Source organism: Drosophila biarmipes, chromosome 3R (assembly GCF_025231255.1).
Source record: "Drosophila biarmipes strain raj3 chromosome 3R, RU_DBia_V1.1, whole genome shotgun sequence".
Taxonomy (NCBI): domain Eukaryota; kingdom Metazoa; phylum Arthropoda; class Insecta; order Diptera; family Drosophilidae; genus Drosophila; species Drosophila biarmipes.
In genome coordinates, this window is record NC_066616.1 from 23,839,954 (window position 1) to 23,855,270 (window position 15,317).

The 15,317-nt window shown below is 40.3% G+C and overlaps 1 protein-coding gene across 2 annotated transcripts in view; it reads left to right on the top strand.

Moving 5' to 3' along the window:
* LOC108025965 (eukaryotic translation initiation factor 4E type 2) overlaps positions 1–15,232 on the top strand; it is a 48,954-nt gene extending 33,722 nt beyond the window's left edge. The window contains exons 3-4 of one of the 2 annotated variants that reach the window (XM_017096658.3): positions 13,877–14,025; positions 14,214–14,376. In XM_017096658.3, coding sequence (XP_016952147.2) covers positions 13,877–14,025; positions 14,214–14,295 — 231 coding nt within the window. In that variant the 3' untranslated portion in view covers positions 14,296–14,376. Of the gene's footprint in view, positions 1–13,876; positions 14,026–14,213; positions 14,377–14,417 lie in introns of those variants that run through there. The other variant, XM_044092064.2, reaches the window with a different exon arrangement.
* Positions 15,233–15,317: the final 85 nt, after the last annotated feature.

Here is a 15,317-nt window from a genome sequence, read left to right on the forward strand (position 1 = left end):
ACACTTCGTTTACGGAGTTTTCCAACACTATATTTAGGTCAGGTTTTGGTTTCTTTAGATTTTGTTAGTAATTGGATTTAAAATCGCCTGTATCTTTAGACACAGGGTTATAGAATTTCTGTTTTACATTAAATTCTAGTCAAAATTTTCATATTTTATTTTCTTTGTACTGTATTTACCACTATTTGTTTGCTCTCTATCCGTTGTTAGTTTCTCTTTTTTTTTTCTCTATCTTTTACCTCTATTTTGACTTCTGCTGAATATTTACTGAGTGACAAATTTTCGCGTTGAATAATTTACAAAGTCCGAGACGAGTGCTTTAAATTGCTCAACGCAGTCTGTCTGTCTGTCACCACGTTAAAAGAAGCACTGGAAAAAATCAGTAAAGCGATTGAAAAAAAAACATTTAACATATTTATGTGTTTTTAAAAAGAAGCATTTTGTGTTTGTTGTTTTTTCTATCTTTTAAAGGTAAAAGAAAGGATTTTTGAGGAAGTTTTTCTTTTAAAGTTTTTTCTTCTTCTTCCCTCTTGTTTGTCCAGTGTTGCCACCTCTGCTTGCAACTCTGCTGCTTCTGACCAGCAAGCGAGTCAATTAAAGAGCAGTGCAAACACTGGATCCGTCACGTGCAGATGAGTTTTGCAATACATGTCATGTGTTTGTTTTCACTTTTCTTCTCTTTTTTTCCAGCTTAAATGTCTTTGTCACTCCTAGCGGAAAACTCGTTCTAATAAATTTTCTATTGTTCTTCGTAGAGATGACAGTGAGGGATTATAAAACATCTTTCTAAGCCTATAAAATAGCTAAAAGAGGAAATTTGTTGTCATATTGATTAAATATTCATACAACATTTTAATAAATATTTAAAGTTGACAAATGCACTTGCACTATCTAGATAAGTTAGACCTAATCCTTCGATAAATCTGTGCAAATTGGTGCATGCAAATTTATACCGCTGGGAATATCCGACTATCTGGCAATTGTTAAATTTCTCCCCGGACTGCGTTTTTCGATATTCCCTATCTAGATGCGCCGTATTCCGCACTCTGACCCCCTTTTTTTGTCGCCCCACGGCAGCCATTTCAGCGACGATTTTGTATAGTTTGCATTTCAATTTGTTTGCGGTGGATGCGAACGAAAAAACTATTCTCCTGCGTGATGGGGCATCGATTTTTTGTGTACCCCCTGTTTGCTGACCACGCCCACTTGATTGCATTAGCCCCGATCGACGGATTGCATGCAAAATGCGATGGGTCAACATTTCCAGCCCCCGAGAGGGCGGCAGTGGGAGGTCAGCTGGCCAGCTCCCTGTGGATTTGCAGTTGGTCAGAATTTATTTCGCAACGCCGTTGTAAAGATTCACTCTTTTGTTCTTTGGGCTGGCATGGAATACTGCCCAGTACATAGAGCCGAGTGTGTGTATGGTTCTGTGCTTATATAATACGTGACGATGTCTGCGTGGCAAGCACACACACAGTCGCCGCAACGCAAATAGCAACAGCTTGGCCTGAAATAAAAAGAAGGCGTTGGAGTAGCTGGAAAAAAGAATAAAATATGTTGTAAATACGTGCGTCTAACATGTGCACTTGACTAGGCGGCCCTATAAGGCGGGGTGGCTCCTCCTTCCCCGCGGATCCCTAATAGGGGTTGGCCCCAATTCGGGGCACAGATTGTGTGTGCCTGGGTGTACACATCGTAAAACCGAACTGAAACTGAAAAATTGCTTGTCAAACCATTCGGAAAAGGAGCGAATCGAGGTGGGAATAAAGGTGTATATTATAAACAAGTAACGAACTTGTTGAACCCTATGAGTTTTGGGTAAAACCCATAAAATTTATAGATTTCTTTATTGAAAAATAAAAAATGCTTATGCAGAAATATTATAATACGAAAACACCTATCTTGGCTATTTCTCTCTGTGCACCTTCCCTCCTTAGTTCTATGCAGTTGAGCACATTGTCCCTAGGTAATTGAGCCGTGACTGCTGTTGAATTTCCCACTGCATTTCCACCTTGCCAGTTTGCAAGCCAAATAATTGGCCTTTGTGTTTAGAATGGGTCACACAGTGGCTTACAACAGTATGCTCCCCGCCCTCTGGCTATTGTCAAGGATCTGTGTGTAAGGCGGGTGTGTAATGCCCCAACAAAAGGACAATGAACCACGTCAATTCCCGGCAATCCGACACTGGATTTTCGGTGGAAGCCAAACGCTAATCACTCACTTGATCGTTTTGCCACACAAACAATCGCATTTGAACTCTGACCTTTGATGTCTTGATGCAATTATGCAAAGTGGCGGTGAGAGATTTCAATTAAAAGATTTCCAGTCTGCATGTTTCCCTGTTTTGAGCCATCTTTTCAGCATTTTCTTCAACCAAATTTAATTGGATACACAAAAATTAAGTTTTGTGGTGGCGCAGCACTTGAATTTCCTTATTTACGATCTTCCCCCCACATTGATTACGTCACTTTTTTCTTGTTGCTGCCCCTGTTTTGTGGGTGGTTGTGCCAAACAAAACAGCTCGAGAATTTTCCGTCTTAGCCAAGTGTCTAATGAAAGTTTTTCGCCAAAAAAACTTTTTCCCGATTAACATTCTCCTTGTTTCGCTCTTCCCGCCTTTGGTTTAATTTCGATGAGATGGATTTTGTTACCGCCGAATTGGCTTTTTCTTTCATTTTTGTTTTGCGGATAGGTCGCCATCTTGGTCTTTTGTTTTTAGGGGAAACTTGCATTTAGCACGCAACTTGACTAGGTTTACATGGAGAAAAATAGGTTTTTTTTAAGGTGAAATATAAAAAAAAATCTAGAAAACCATATATAAAATATATCTGGCGAATAATCTTAGCAAGGGGTGCATAAAAAGTATCTAAAATAAGTTAAGTCCTTGGTTTATAAATAAATATGTATATTTTTGAAAAAGGATTTGTGAAGGATTTGGGAGAGTATGACCTTTATTATGATAAAACCTGATTGAAAACCAAAGTTTTTCGCCTTACAAAGAGAGGGGAAGAAGGAAAAACTGGGGACGAACTGGAAAAAGGGAAAAGGGCAGGGGAACCAGAGAGCGAGACGTGCTAAATTTGGAAATGGAAATTAAGTTAGCGCCAAAAGCAAGGCACACTGGCGAAACTTTGGAGCAGGCGCCTCCAATGTGGCGTCAGGTGGTGACGGTGGGTGGTGGCCATCCAGGATTCAGCGGGGGCTTGGGCTGGCGCCTGGGGGTCGATGGGCGTTTGGGCGTTTGAATGTTCGTTCGGGGCTGAACATAAATTAAACTCCACTTGACAACAAGGAGCTTCGCTGCTGTTGCTTTTCCAGCTCCTGTGGTTGCTGTGGCGTTTTTGTTGTGCCTGCTCATTTGGCAGCCCGCTTTTGCCATATTGTTGTTGTTGTTTATTGTCGCAAGCTAAACAAACAAACACTTGACTACACGCACGTACACTCGCCCACCCACAAAGCCCACATCTGCCACATCCACGTCCACATCCACAGCCCCCCGCCTGAGTGCTAATGCGCACAAAAAGCAAATTTACATTTAGTGCTGCATATTTCAGGGGGCTCCTCATCCGTCGTCCTTCATATCGTATCCCTAATAAGAACTGCAAAATCTCTGCAATCGATTTATGTCATTTGCATACCTTGCCAGTTTATTTATGAGCAGACTAAAGCGCCTTTTCACTTTAAATTAAATATAATGGCTTGCGAAAGAGTGAGTCAGTAAATTGCCAACTTTGTGAAATGCAAAGTTAAGTTCTCGATAAAACTTGAAGAATACCATAATAATCAAACTCTGGGCAAGATTCAAGGGAAAGTTGGCAACAAAAGTTGGCTCCAAATTGCAATTAAATTTAACTCGGTTAAATTTAGCAGAGCCACGCACTTGGACTAGACCCAATCCCCCTCCGACTGGTATATATATATAAATAAATATATATATAAAAAGCACGCAGCGTAGGAGCTTAAATCAAATCGCATAAGTTGGCAGCTTTTAATGAAGGAGGGCGAACAGGGATGAGCCCGGCTCAGGCTTTGGAGCAGAGATGAGATGGGATGCGCCTCCTTCGGCGTCCGCCACTTCATCAGGCATTCAAAATCCTCAACTTTAGCAGCAGAGTTAAGTCGCTGCCAGTTTAATCCCAAGTGCCTTCGTCCTTGTGCCTTCGTTCCCAATCTCTCCCCTATTTACCCTATCCACCCAATCTGCCTTCAGCCTCCTCCTCCATCCTTTGGGCCACGCTCGCTCCCTGTGCGTTTGTCGTTCTGCTCGAGTTGATGAAACGAACGAGTCCCAGGGCCTAAGTCCATGTATTTATGTGTGCCCTAGGTTTCGGGGAGCCATGAAACTTTTCAGCCCCTGCACGGAGAGAAAAGGTTATAAAGGAATATGTAAAAACCATTTCTTTACTATGGATTTTGAAAATTTCATTTAGTTTTTCTTTAATAAAAGGTGTTAGAAACACACTAAGATTAGAAAATGCTAGTACAGAAAAGAAATTGTTAAGTATTGTATTATAAACGGCCAATTTCTCAATGTCTGGTTAAGTTAATGGTTTGTTAACAGCCAGAGCTTGGTATCATAACCCTTAATATTAAGGAAAGAGAAATGATTAAATTTACAAGTTCTGCTATTAGACTATTCAATATTTTATTCATTCTGACCAAATCGTTCTTCTAAAAGGTTTTACAGGCTTTTAAGAATAAATACTTTTTCGAACTGTGTGTAAATTCCATTTAGCATAGAATTTGTTCTATCCCAAGCAATGAAGTCAGAGGAGGCAGCAAGGAGGGAATTCCAACCCCTCCACTCGGGTTGTCTATTTTTAAGGGGAAACTTTGGGAGGGGCTGGGCATTGTGGGGTGCACAGTGTTTGCCTTGTGGTGGGTGGCTTCGAGAATGTCGCTTGTCTCTCCGACCTCGAGTCATAAATTGGGCACAGTGGCGGCATAACAATAAGTCACAAACACACACTGCTTGCTCCTCCCTTTCATGCATAAATTTAGGAGAGCCAGAGGAGACGCTTGACTTGGGAACAGTCCCGAGCTCCCGGTCTCCTCCCAGTTCCCCAGGTCCAGATCCGAACTGGTCATGGGCGACTTCGTCATTTGTGCAAACATAAAACCATTGTAAACAAACATGGGCAAACGCTTAATGCCCACACACAAGCACTCCGAAACACACGAAGGACCCCGGCATAAGCTGTAAGTTAAACCGTTGAAATTGGTTTACACAGAAGGTGGGCGATGGCAATATCCATGAGGGGCAAAGTGTGGAGAGTGCCACTGACAGGAGCCATTGTTGTCAGTTAGTTTTTATCCCCGCTGTCCTTGCTCCGGTCATCTTATCTGCATTGCTGTCCTGTTCGGCTCCTCTGCCACTTTGCCAACAGACAAGAAGTCGGCCAAGTACTCGAGCATCATCCAAGGTACAGTGGTAATCCGAGCTGCAGATACTCAAAATCAAGTTGCGAGGGAAGGAGGCAATGGATACACAAAAGGCATATCATATGATAATTGTCAAACAAACGAATGGTAATTGAGAAGGATACACAAAAATATGTATAGCCACAGAAGATATTCAAGGTTTTTGGATTTTTAAAAATGGTGTCAAAAAGTATGCTATAAAATATCTGATTTAAAGCCAGAGGATATATTTTTCGGATTTTCCAAACCAATATCAAATCTATGTGCTGTCCTCTTGCTTGTTGTTTGCACTGCTGACCCAGTGAAGAGCCGACCAGCCATATACTCTGCCACCCCCATGTCCTCACTCCTTCGCTGTCACTTAACCACACGCGCCTATAAGCAGGCAATACATTTTAACGGCAGTGGAGAGCGGGAAAAGCGAGGAGAAAGCAGGAAGTGCTGGAGGATTGGGGCGGGGATGCTGTGTTACTCATCACTTATGGCCATTATGTGATTGTCGCTGCACGGCAGGCCCAAAGAAATGTATGTAAATCCATCCACGTTCTCTGCAATTCCGAAATGTGTAATGATGACGATAATCTGCATGATTATGTTGATGACGATGAGGAAAAAGGGGACCACACACCTGCCGCCCGCTCTAATTTGCATTTATGTGGGCTGCAGTCTATCTGCACGGCCCACACAAAGTGTGCGACTTTAAATATGCAGGCGTAAGTGGTGCTAAATGCATTCCAAAAATGAAAGGGTTTTGTTATGAAAACAGAAGGTAGTAGGTTAGAATTTGTCTTAAAAATCATTTGGGGTTATGAAAGGAAAAATATTATACCTTTGTATCTTGAAATGGGAACCAGAGTTCTGCATATATAGACTGTATTTTGGTTTTATATTTGCATTTGAAAGAACTATAGGTAGGCTGCGCTTCTTGCTGCTCTCCCCCGCCCACAACCTTGTGCCACCTCTTCCCATTGTTGACTGTCGGACGCAATTTGCAAAGGGGACTGGCTGCTGGAGTCCTTGATGGTTCAATTTGCAGGCAGGCATCCATTCGTCTCCGCCCCCGCAGCCTGCGAAATCAATGTGTGGCCGTGTGGGTGTGTCCTGCCACGCCCCTGATTGAGTTACATGCTGCATTACCCATGCAGCCGACCCCCCCGCAGATCCGATGATGATGTCCTGGCAGAGGATTTGCGTAAGCGAGCCACATAAATAGTGATGGAATCCCAGTGCCGCCACCTGCACAAACCATCCGGCCACACACACACAGTCAGCCGACACCCACTCAACCCTAGCGCCCACCCCCGCCCACCTGAAAGGCCACAAATCCCCAGCATGCGCCGGAGGTTCGGAGGTGAGCGGCACAGTGGGCCCTGGTCTACGGGCTATGGGCTACAGCACGTGTCCTGTGCCGGCAGCTTTGCCAACATCTCTCGCCCAGGCAATTTGCTGCTGCGGTTTGTCCTAATGTTGTGCTGCAAACAGCTCCGCCTGGCCCATCCCTGCCCCATCCCTGCCCCAACCAGTGCTGTCTCCTTTCGCTGATGGATGACCATCAAAATTCACACCATTGTCGCCTGCTCCTGCGCCCTTGGCACACCCTTTGTTCTTGCTGCTCGGTTGCCCGCCTGAAGTTGACCGATTAACTTTCCCCGGCGCGACAGAAGCTATTCTCTGGGCCAGCTTTTCATCTGCCCTTTTGTTTGCAATTCCATAAACAAATTTCAGTTAAAATTAGACATGGAGAAGGAGAGGATGGATTCTCTTTTCCTGGGAAATATTTCATTGGAACTTAAGTGGGCATTCCAGAAACTGATTGTTGGTGACTTGTTGAACATGCCTAAAAATAGGCAACTGATTTTACTAGAAATATCACAAGGTTATTGAAATTAAAGTGTCAGAGCTGAACATAAACTTTGTTATAACCTTACGACACTGGCTGACAGTTTAACTAACTGCCTACGTTTATTTATTGAAGTCAAGTTAACTTGTAAGATATATGTAAAAAGGTTTTATCTAATGTTCAGTTTATTTCTTCACTTTGCCATGACTTTTATTTAAGAACTCGCAGTCATTAATTTTAATACAATGTGGAAACTAGTTGTGTGCCTCAGCACTTTCGATTTCTGTTTGTTCGCTTTCACCCGAGTGAAATTGAAATCATAAATGTTAAATTTTGTCAAGGGCCTGGGAAGCAGCTCCCCAAGGATCTGGGCGAAAAGGCAAACATTGCGCTTCAATCTCCAATCGCTGGTTGTTGGTGTCTCCCAGGGAGACGAACTAATTTGCATACTTTTCGAGAGCGTTGTGTTTCCTTTGTCTTCGGAGAAGGGATGGGAGTCTCTGGGTTACAGTGGGGTTGCTGGGTTCTAGGAGCTGTCCCTCAATTAAACTGTCATGTCAAAGTCAGTCGCGTCGGTGGCGGCAGTGGAGATTGGCGATGGCCATCGGGGCTATCGGGGAATCTGTGGGGCTAAGGGATATAGGTTCCATCTATCTGGGTCTTGTCTGGCGCTGCGTTAGCTTTTACGACCCAGTCGGGCTCGGCACGTCACTCGGATTTTAAGTGCCAGCTTCGGCTATAGCCCCAGCCTCCCCATCTCCTGCTCCTCCTCCAGTTTGTTGGCTCTAGTTCAATTCAATTTGCTGCTCTGGCTGTTGCTATTTCAGGCCTAGTCGCCAAGTGGCAGGCACAGGCACAGCAGCTCAGCCCCGCTTTGCCTTTTGACATTTCAGATTGATTCTCAGCGAATCATGTATATCACTTCCACCCACACAGCCTCCCCACAAGGGCATTATATGTCCTCCTAACAACACCAAATTATCCTGTTTTTGCGGTATTTATTACAAATATCATGTTGTTGATGTAAGCACAGCTGCCTTTGAGCAGAAAAACATTTGTAATTGGCAAATTAACGAGCAATAATAAATAAAGTATTAAATGTTAAAAACAGTATAAAGGGTACTTTAATACCTCTAAAATAATACCTACTTTGAAAATTAATTTGTTTAAGTCCTTTTCGGATTTCAAGCTCCTAAACTTAACTAACTTCTAAGGCAAGATTCTCACACAAGCACCATTAAGAAACAAGAAACTTCTCTAATGAGCCTTTAGCACCAAAAGTAAACTTAAACTGGAAACACTCTGGCCGCAGTCTCGAGGCAAACGGAAATGTGGTTTTCGGCTAACCACAAGCTCGAAATCAAATGGCAGTTAGTTATGAATGTCAAGGTCGTGTTAATCCGCCCACCAAATGCTGCAGCATCCTCAGCCGAAACTGAGGTGGGCGAACAGGATTTCACCTGTGCAACCACCTGGAATCGCTTTCCTAGAATCCCGTGCAATATTGATAAGTGATTGAGTTAAATGCTGTTTCTGTACCTGACCTTTTGCCTTCACAATCAGAGGGATCAATTGAAAGGCGACATCGTGGGTTGGCGACTATTTTTAAACATTTGTGTGGGGGTAGGGCCAAAAAAAAGAAGGGAGATGGAAAACAGGCGAGCCAATGCAGTGACGCAGATTTCTCGATTTCCACACTGGGAAAATAAAGATGGTGGTCGTTAGAATATTATCTGATTTGGGAGCTTAATGATCAGATACTCTCTGTGAGTGGGATGATGTTTGCTGTCGATGGGTGGTCAGTGGGTGGTCGCAGGATATCGCGATTCCAGCTGATGTCATCAGCCAGACGACAAGGACCACAGTCGCTTCTGTTTCTCTGACGTTTTCGTCTTGGTTGCCTAAAGCCAAATTAAACAAATAGAAAATGTTTTTTGTTGTTCGCCATCGGTCTAATGAAATTCTAACACGCGCCACACTTCAAGTAGGCGATGAATGTGTGTCCGTGTGTCTATGTGCCCTGGTTGGGGGCCACAGAGCCTGGGTATTTGTGAGCAGCTGGTCATAATGAGCCACTTGAGTGGCACACACGCATGCAAAAAGCATTCGAGGCTAAAGTCGTTTTGTGGTCGGTGGGCTCGGTGGTTCGCTGGTTCCAACATCATCTGACCTTCGACTAGAGACAATGGCAAGGCCAGGATTCTGGGTGGGTGTGAATGGTGGGTGGGTGGTGAGTGGGTGAGAGTGTGGCTCGTGCTCCACTTCCTGTTGCTGGACCTTCCTTTGCCGACATGCACAGGGGAAATAACTGCTAGATTTCACGTTAGTTACAATCTTGAAACCTGGGAAAAACCAAACCAATAATATAATAAGTGTCCACTGGTTTGGGTAATTCTAAAGAAATCAGAGATGAAACTCGCTAAGAAAAAATACATCGAACAGTGAAGGTGAATACGAAACGAGTGGAATCGGATGAAACGCCACATGCAACTCTGCTTAGCATAGGGTTGCCACCGTCAGTTGATTTTTGAAAACAGAGATGGATGGATTTTATCCCTGGAAACGGTTTTTTAGCTTTTCCGTTCTATCACGTTGTAAACGACTTAAAGTTCCCTTTTTTCTGAGTGCACTACCTTGCCCCCGAAACTTTAACCACATGCACATGCGAAATTTTATTTCCGCTCCTCGTTTGTCGCATTGCCATTGCCAGGACGTGTTCGCAAAGCTTTTCGTTCGAAAGGCTGCGATGGGAAGAAGCGTAGAGAGAGTTTAACAATTTGCCGCTTCAGCTTCAATTTGATAATCATTTAACACTTTTCCGTATATTTCTCGATCTAGATAAAAACACAACGCAGCCAGCCGCCCAATGCATACAAATGAGCGCAGGAGCCCGGGAGTCACGTAGCCAGGAGGAAGGGAGAGCCGAAAAGGACCTCAACCCATGCCTTAAAGCGGCGAAGAGTGGAGCCTCTAATTAAGACAGGCCTGGTCTGGAAGGTCTGCTTGGTCTGGATGGTCTGGTCTGGGCCAAAATTAATGGAACCCACGAGTGGCGGAGCGTTTTCGGTGTTCACACAAATTAAATTCCATCAAGTTTATTTGCTGTAAATAAGAGGCAGTATGGCAGCAGAGGAGTGGAGTGGAGTGGAGTGGAAGTGCTGGCCTTAATTTAATTTCCCCACCCTTAACCCTTTGTGGCCCTCAGCACGTGTTGCCATGTTACCATCTACCATTTACCACTTAGAAGCGAAGGAATAGGCCTACCAACACCTACACTTCAACACACAGATGCTAAATCCGATTCGTTCGATTTATATTCGTTAGATTTTCCATGTAAATAGTCATTATAATTATTATTGTGGTCTCCGTTGGCATTTGCGTCGAGCAATGTCAGCGGTAAGCCTGGAAAAACGCAAAAAATTGTAAACATAAATCTAATATTTATTACGAAATTTCATAATTGTGCATCTTGCAAATGCTATGATTAAAAAACATATAAAAAGAAATGAGACGAACGAGCAGAGGGCAAATCTATTAATTAGTAATTATTATAATGTGATGTTATATATATAAATCAATCGATAAACAAGAAACCTAAAGCAAATTAAACCGAAAAAAAATGGAAAATATACAAAACTGTTAACCAACGTAACAAATTTCACTAAGTAGATTTTTCGAATTAAATTTAAATTATAATAATTAAACAAATATAGCAAGAAAGAAGAAGCAAGAAGAAACAAAATAACTTTGCTGTATACACGAGATAAAACTGCGTTTTTCTACTAAAAATGAATATGTATAATGATTTTTCAGACCTAGATTACCCCAAATACCTAATTATATAAAAACAAATTATACATATTTAAATTACAAATTCTATGTAAATGTTGTGCGTATATAAAAGCAAAAGCGTAGTACCCCACATTTTGAGATCTTTTAGTTATTTATTATGTGTGTGCTATATCTTCATCTATGTATACATAAAAAGAGCGCTTCGCTTCGTCTAGGAAACATTTTGGGCCTTAATCCAACCCTACTCAAGCCTGGGCCTTGGTGTTCTTCTTGTTACCCAGCATTCTTCAGATCAATATATCTATATACCCCTGGGGAGGGGGGCAACCCACACACTAATGGTTATTCTATCTATATACGTGAATGTGTTCGTTTCTAAACTTGTATAAAAGCACGTCCCCCTCTCCGCTCAAACACGAAAAGTTTGTAAAATATTGACAGAGAGCAAATAACGAAGGATGCTTCGAAATTAGCTTATAATATTAATACTATTTCCGGGAATAAAAGAAGAAAACATTAGTTTTTCTACTTGAATCGCATTTCTTCCACTTTCCACCAATGAAATCAAATTTAAATGAGAAATTTAATACGAAGAATTGAATTTTGAGTCTCTTCAAACCTCAAGCTCAAAACAAACCCCTATGAAATTATTGATAAAGAAATAATAATGAAGTTTCTAGGTTCTATTATTTAGTTATCTTGTTATTTATATGTTTAGCTTTAATTTTGTCTAATATATTTTTAAGTTTTGGCTCCGCAATAAATACAGACACTTATATATATTTTTTCTATAATTTGTTTCATTTTGTCATTATTGATTCGTGGACGAATGAAAAAGAAAGTAAAACCAAGAAAAAAGGATAACAAATGAATTGCTAAATTTAAGCGCAAAAGTTCAATTAATAAAAATTAGAATTTTAATATTAACATAATTTGGACTATTTATACATACATACGCATATATATACAACTCTATATATGAATAATTAGTAACAAATCAAATCAATTTCCATAACAACCGCCAGAGAAAAACAACAAAAAAATATATATATTCTTAGTGACGAGTGCAACATGAAACACTCGTGCAATTGTACTTTAAAATTGAATAAAATTCAAAAAGAAAAAAACAATGAAAAGTGAAGGTGGATAAGGAACGAGTGGAATGGTATATGAAGCATCATATGCAACTTTGTCTTGCATAGGGTTGCCACCGTCAACTTGCAGGCAGCCCTTAGAAGAGGACAGCAACCGTCGAAACACAAGCAGACTCACTCACACACAAGGCTTGAGATCGGGAGAGCGAAGGGGATAGATAGCACAGTAGCTTCAGCGAGTTATAGAATTGATTGATGATTATATTTGGTGGATGTGTCGAGAGCATTGGGAGCAGCAATTGCAACAATAATTCCAGGCATATCGAAGCATTTTTACTCAGCACTCAGACGACAGCAATCAGCGAAATCGGCACCCAAAACTGATGGCAATAACAAGCAAAAGATAACCAATTCGGGATCAGAGAGCGAAGACAAACAGGATGACACTCACACAGATACTACACACAAACAAAATAAAGGACGAACGCGAACAAATAAATACTTAACGGGATTCACATATGTATATTCAAGAAGCAATAATGAAAGTATATTTCCAAGTATGATAAAAAAAAACAACCAAGAAAGTCAAGAACTAACATGAATAAAAATATTTATACATATATTTTAATTATAGTTACAAATTAGCATATATATAAATTATACATACATACAAACATATATACCGAAGATAGTCCAAATAATTTAGTGGAGAATGAAAACCAAACGAAGTAAAGTTTAATATTTACAAAATATTAAAATATCAATGTGCAATTTAACAAGCGTTTAAAACACCACACTGACACAGCCACACAAAATTAATGCTACACCTATATATACACACATATGTAAACCGATTATAAACATTATATATGCGTATATAACGAGTCGATACGAGATAACGATCCATTTAAAAGCGATTGAAGGCGAGCGACAAACTTTAGTGGCGAAAAATAAAAACAATTTAGTTTTGTGTGCACACACCACAGTAAAACCTACTTAAAAGGAAATCAAAATTCAACTAACAAACCACACGAAACGAAGCCGTGCTAAGAATGCTACAAAGAGCGGTTCAAGTCAAGTTTTTGAGCAAATACTCATAATTGTTAAACATGTTTAAATAATATAATAACAAAAGCAACAAAAAAGAAATTAATTAAAAACAAACAAAATCCGTAACAAAAACAAATTGCATATTATCATATATTTTCTCTCTCCTTAGACAATTTAGTTAATTATGAAAAGTAATGAAACACAAACATTATACCTAAGTGTTAGTCTTATATATAAATAAATATATGATTAATAATTAAAAAAAAAACGATAAAAGCAGAAAAAGAAAATCATGGAACAGCAGCCGACGAAAGAAATGTGAAGAAAGCACAGTAACAGCAAAAAAAAGTGAAAACTTAATAAAACAAAAACCAGCAAAGAAACCAAATCGAAATGAGAAAAACAAAACTTAAATTAAGAACTTAGATTTGCCTTTGTGTTAATATCAAGTGTGTTTCTTATTACCATTATTATTATTGTTTTTCATTTCCAATTGGTCAGACGTGTGAAATGATTTCCTTACATATTGATTGAGAAATAAAAATTATTAAACAAAAAAGCAATAAAGTGTGTTTTTATTAATATTACACAAAAGGATTGTTCCCGATGTGGCATGGTTTCTCAGGCTCAATATCTGTATCATATCATAACTCAATAACATAATTCGTTTCGTCTGCAGGAGGATAGCTTATCAGTATGGAACCGGACTGCCACTGATATGACCAGTACAACACGTATCCGTGATACGTTACGCAGGATATTAAATATACCTCTAACAACGGCAATGGAGTATAAGATACACTGTGATAGCCTTAAATATGTTTCAATGTAAGTATGAATTTCCGAGGAAGGCATTATAAGCCTAAAATACCAGAATAGTACTTTCCTAGGAGAATTCTAAAAAATATACCAAAAATACCAAGATCTTGTAGCTGATTTTTTGTTATATTTTTCTAAAAGTGAAATTTAGATAATCCTTACTAATCCAAGACCAATCCTACCTGTACAACACGCAGGCCCAGGCGTCGAAATCGTAAGCTGGGGAATCTGTTCAATCGAAGTCGATACTCATTCAATTCAAGATATGGAAGCTCGTGATTAAAATTATATGAGGATCAAGTTCCTTAGTCATTTTGAAAATGGTTTGGGCAAAGGGGGCGGGAATTGACAAGCTCACAAAGCACTAATCGAAAAACCGATATTCTTTTCTTATTTTGCAGTAATAAAGGCCCATTGAAAAGCTGAAACTCAGCGAATAACTATAAACAAAAGAAAAACAAAAACAATAATTACACAAACAGATAATATAAGTCGCTAGTGAAAGCAGCAACAGTCACAAGTTCATCGACAGCACAGACACAAGTTACACCGACAGCCCCCAGCACAAGGAACCATCGTGGACGCAACAGAACATCGCAACACCGACGGAATCGAACCCCCAAACCTGACCGAGGAGTGGCTCCTAGCTCGGCCGCCCCAGATCCCGAACACCAAATCCATAGAAAGGCAAATTAATATTTAAGCGCTAATGAGACAAATCTTTGTATTTAAACGAGTTACAAAGTGTGTGTATATATGAAACGCCATAAATATTTTAGTTTGTATGTATAAAGTTTAAATTAGGCATTCCCTATTAAAGAAAATCAAAGTCCTCCCAACTGCCTGAAACTGTAGCCTCTCTCCAATCTGGCTATCTTAATCTATTCTAGTTTATTTTGTATTACTTTAACCAACCCCAATGTCCTAATCTCCCGAACGATTGTAATTGGACCACCTCTCCCACAGGCGTGCCCTTGTATTGTAGCCTTATCGATTATCGCCATAGCCGGCCGGCAGCCAACACACCAGATAATGAATCTATGAAACTGACACACTAACTAGCCGATACTGTATCTATCTGTTTGCAATGATTATTTTAAATTAATGATACAAACCGAAACTGAATAATCAAATTGTTTGTTTTTGTTCTTGAAGAAATACAAAAAGTTTTTTACGTGAAGAAAAAAAAGAGAAAAACTAAAAATTGAAACTAAAACCCAGTTGTTTTACATATACCATCATTCGAACCACAATCTCACACAAGCCAACATTTATCTCTCCCGTGAACTTTCTCCGGTACA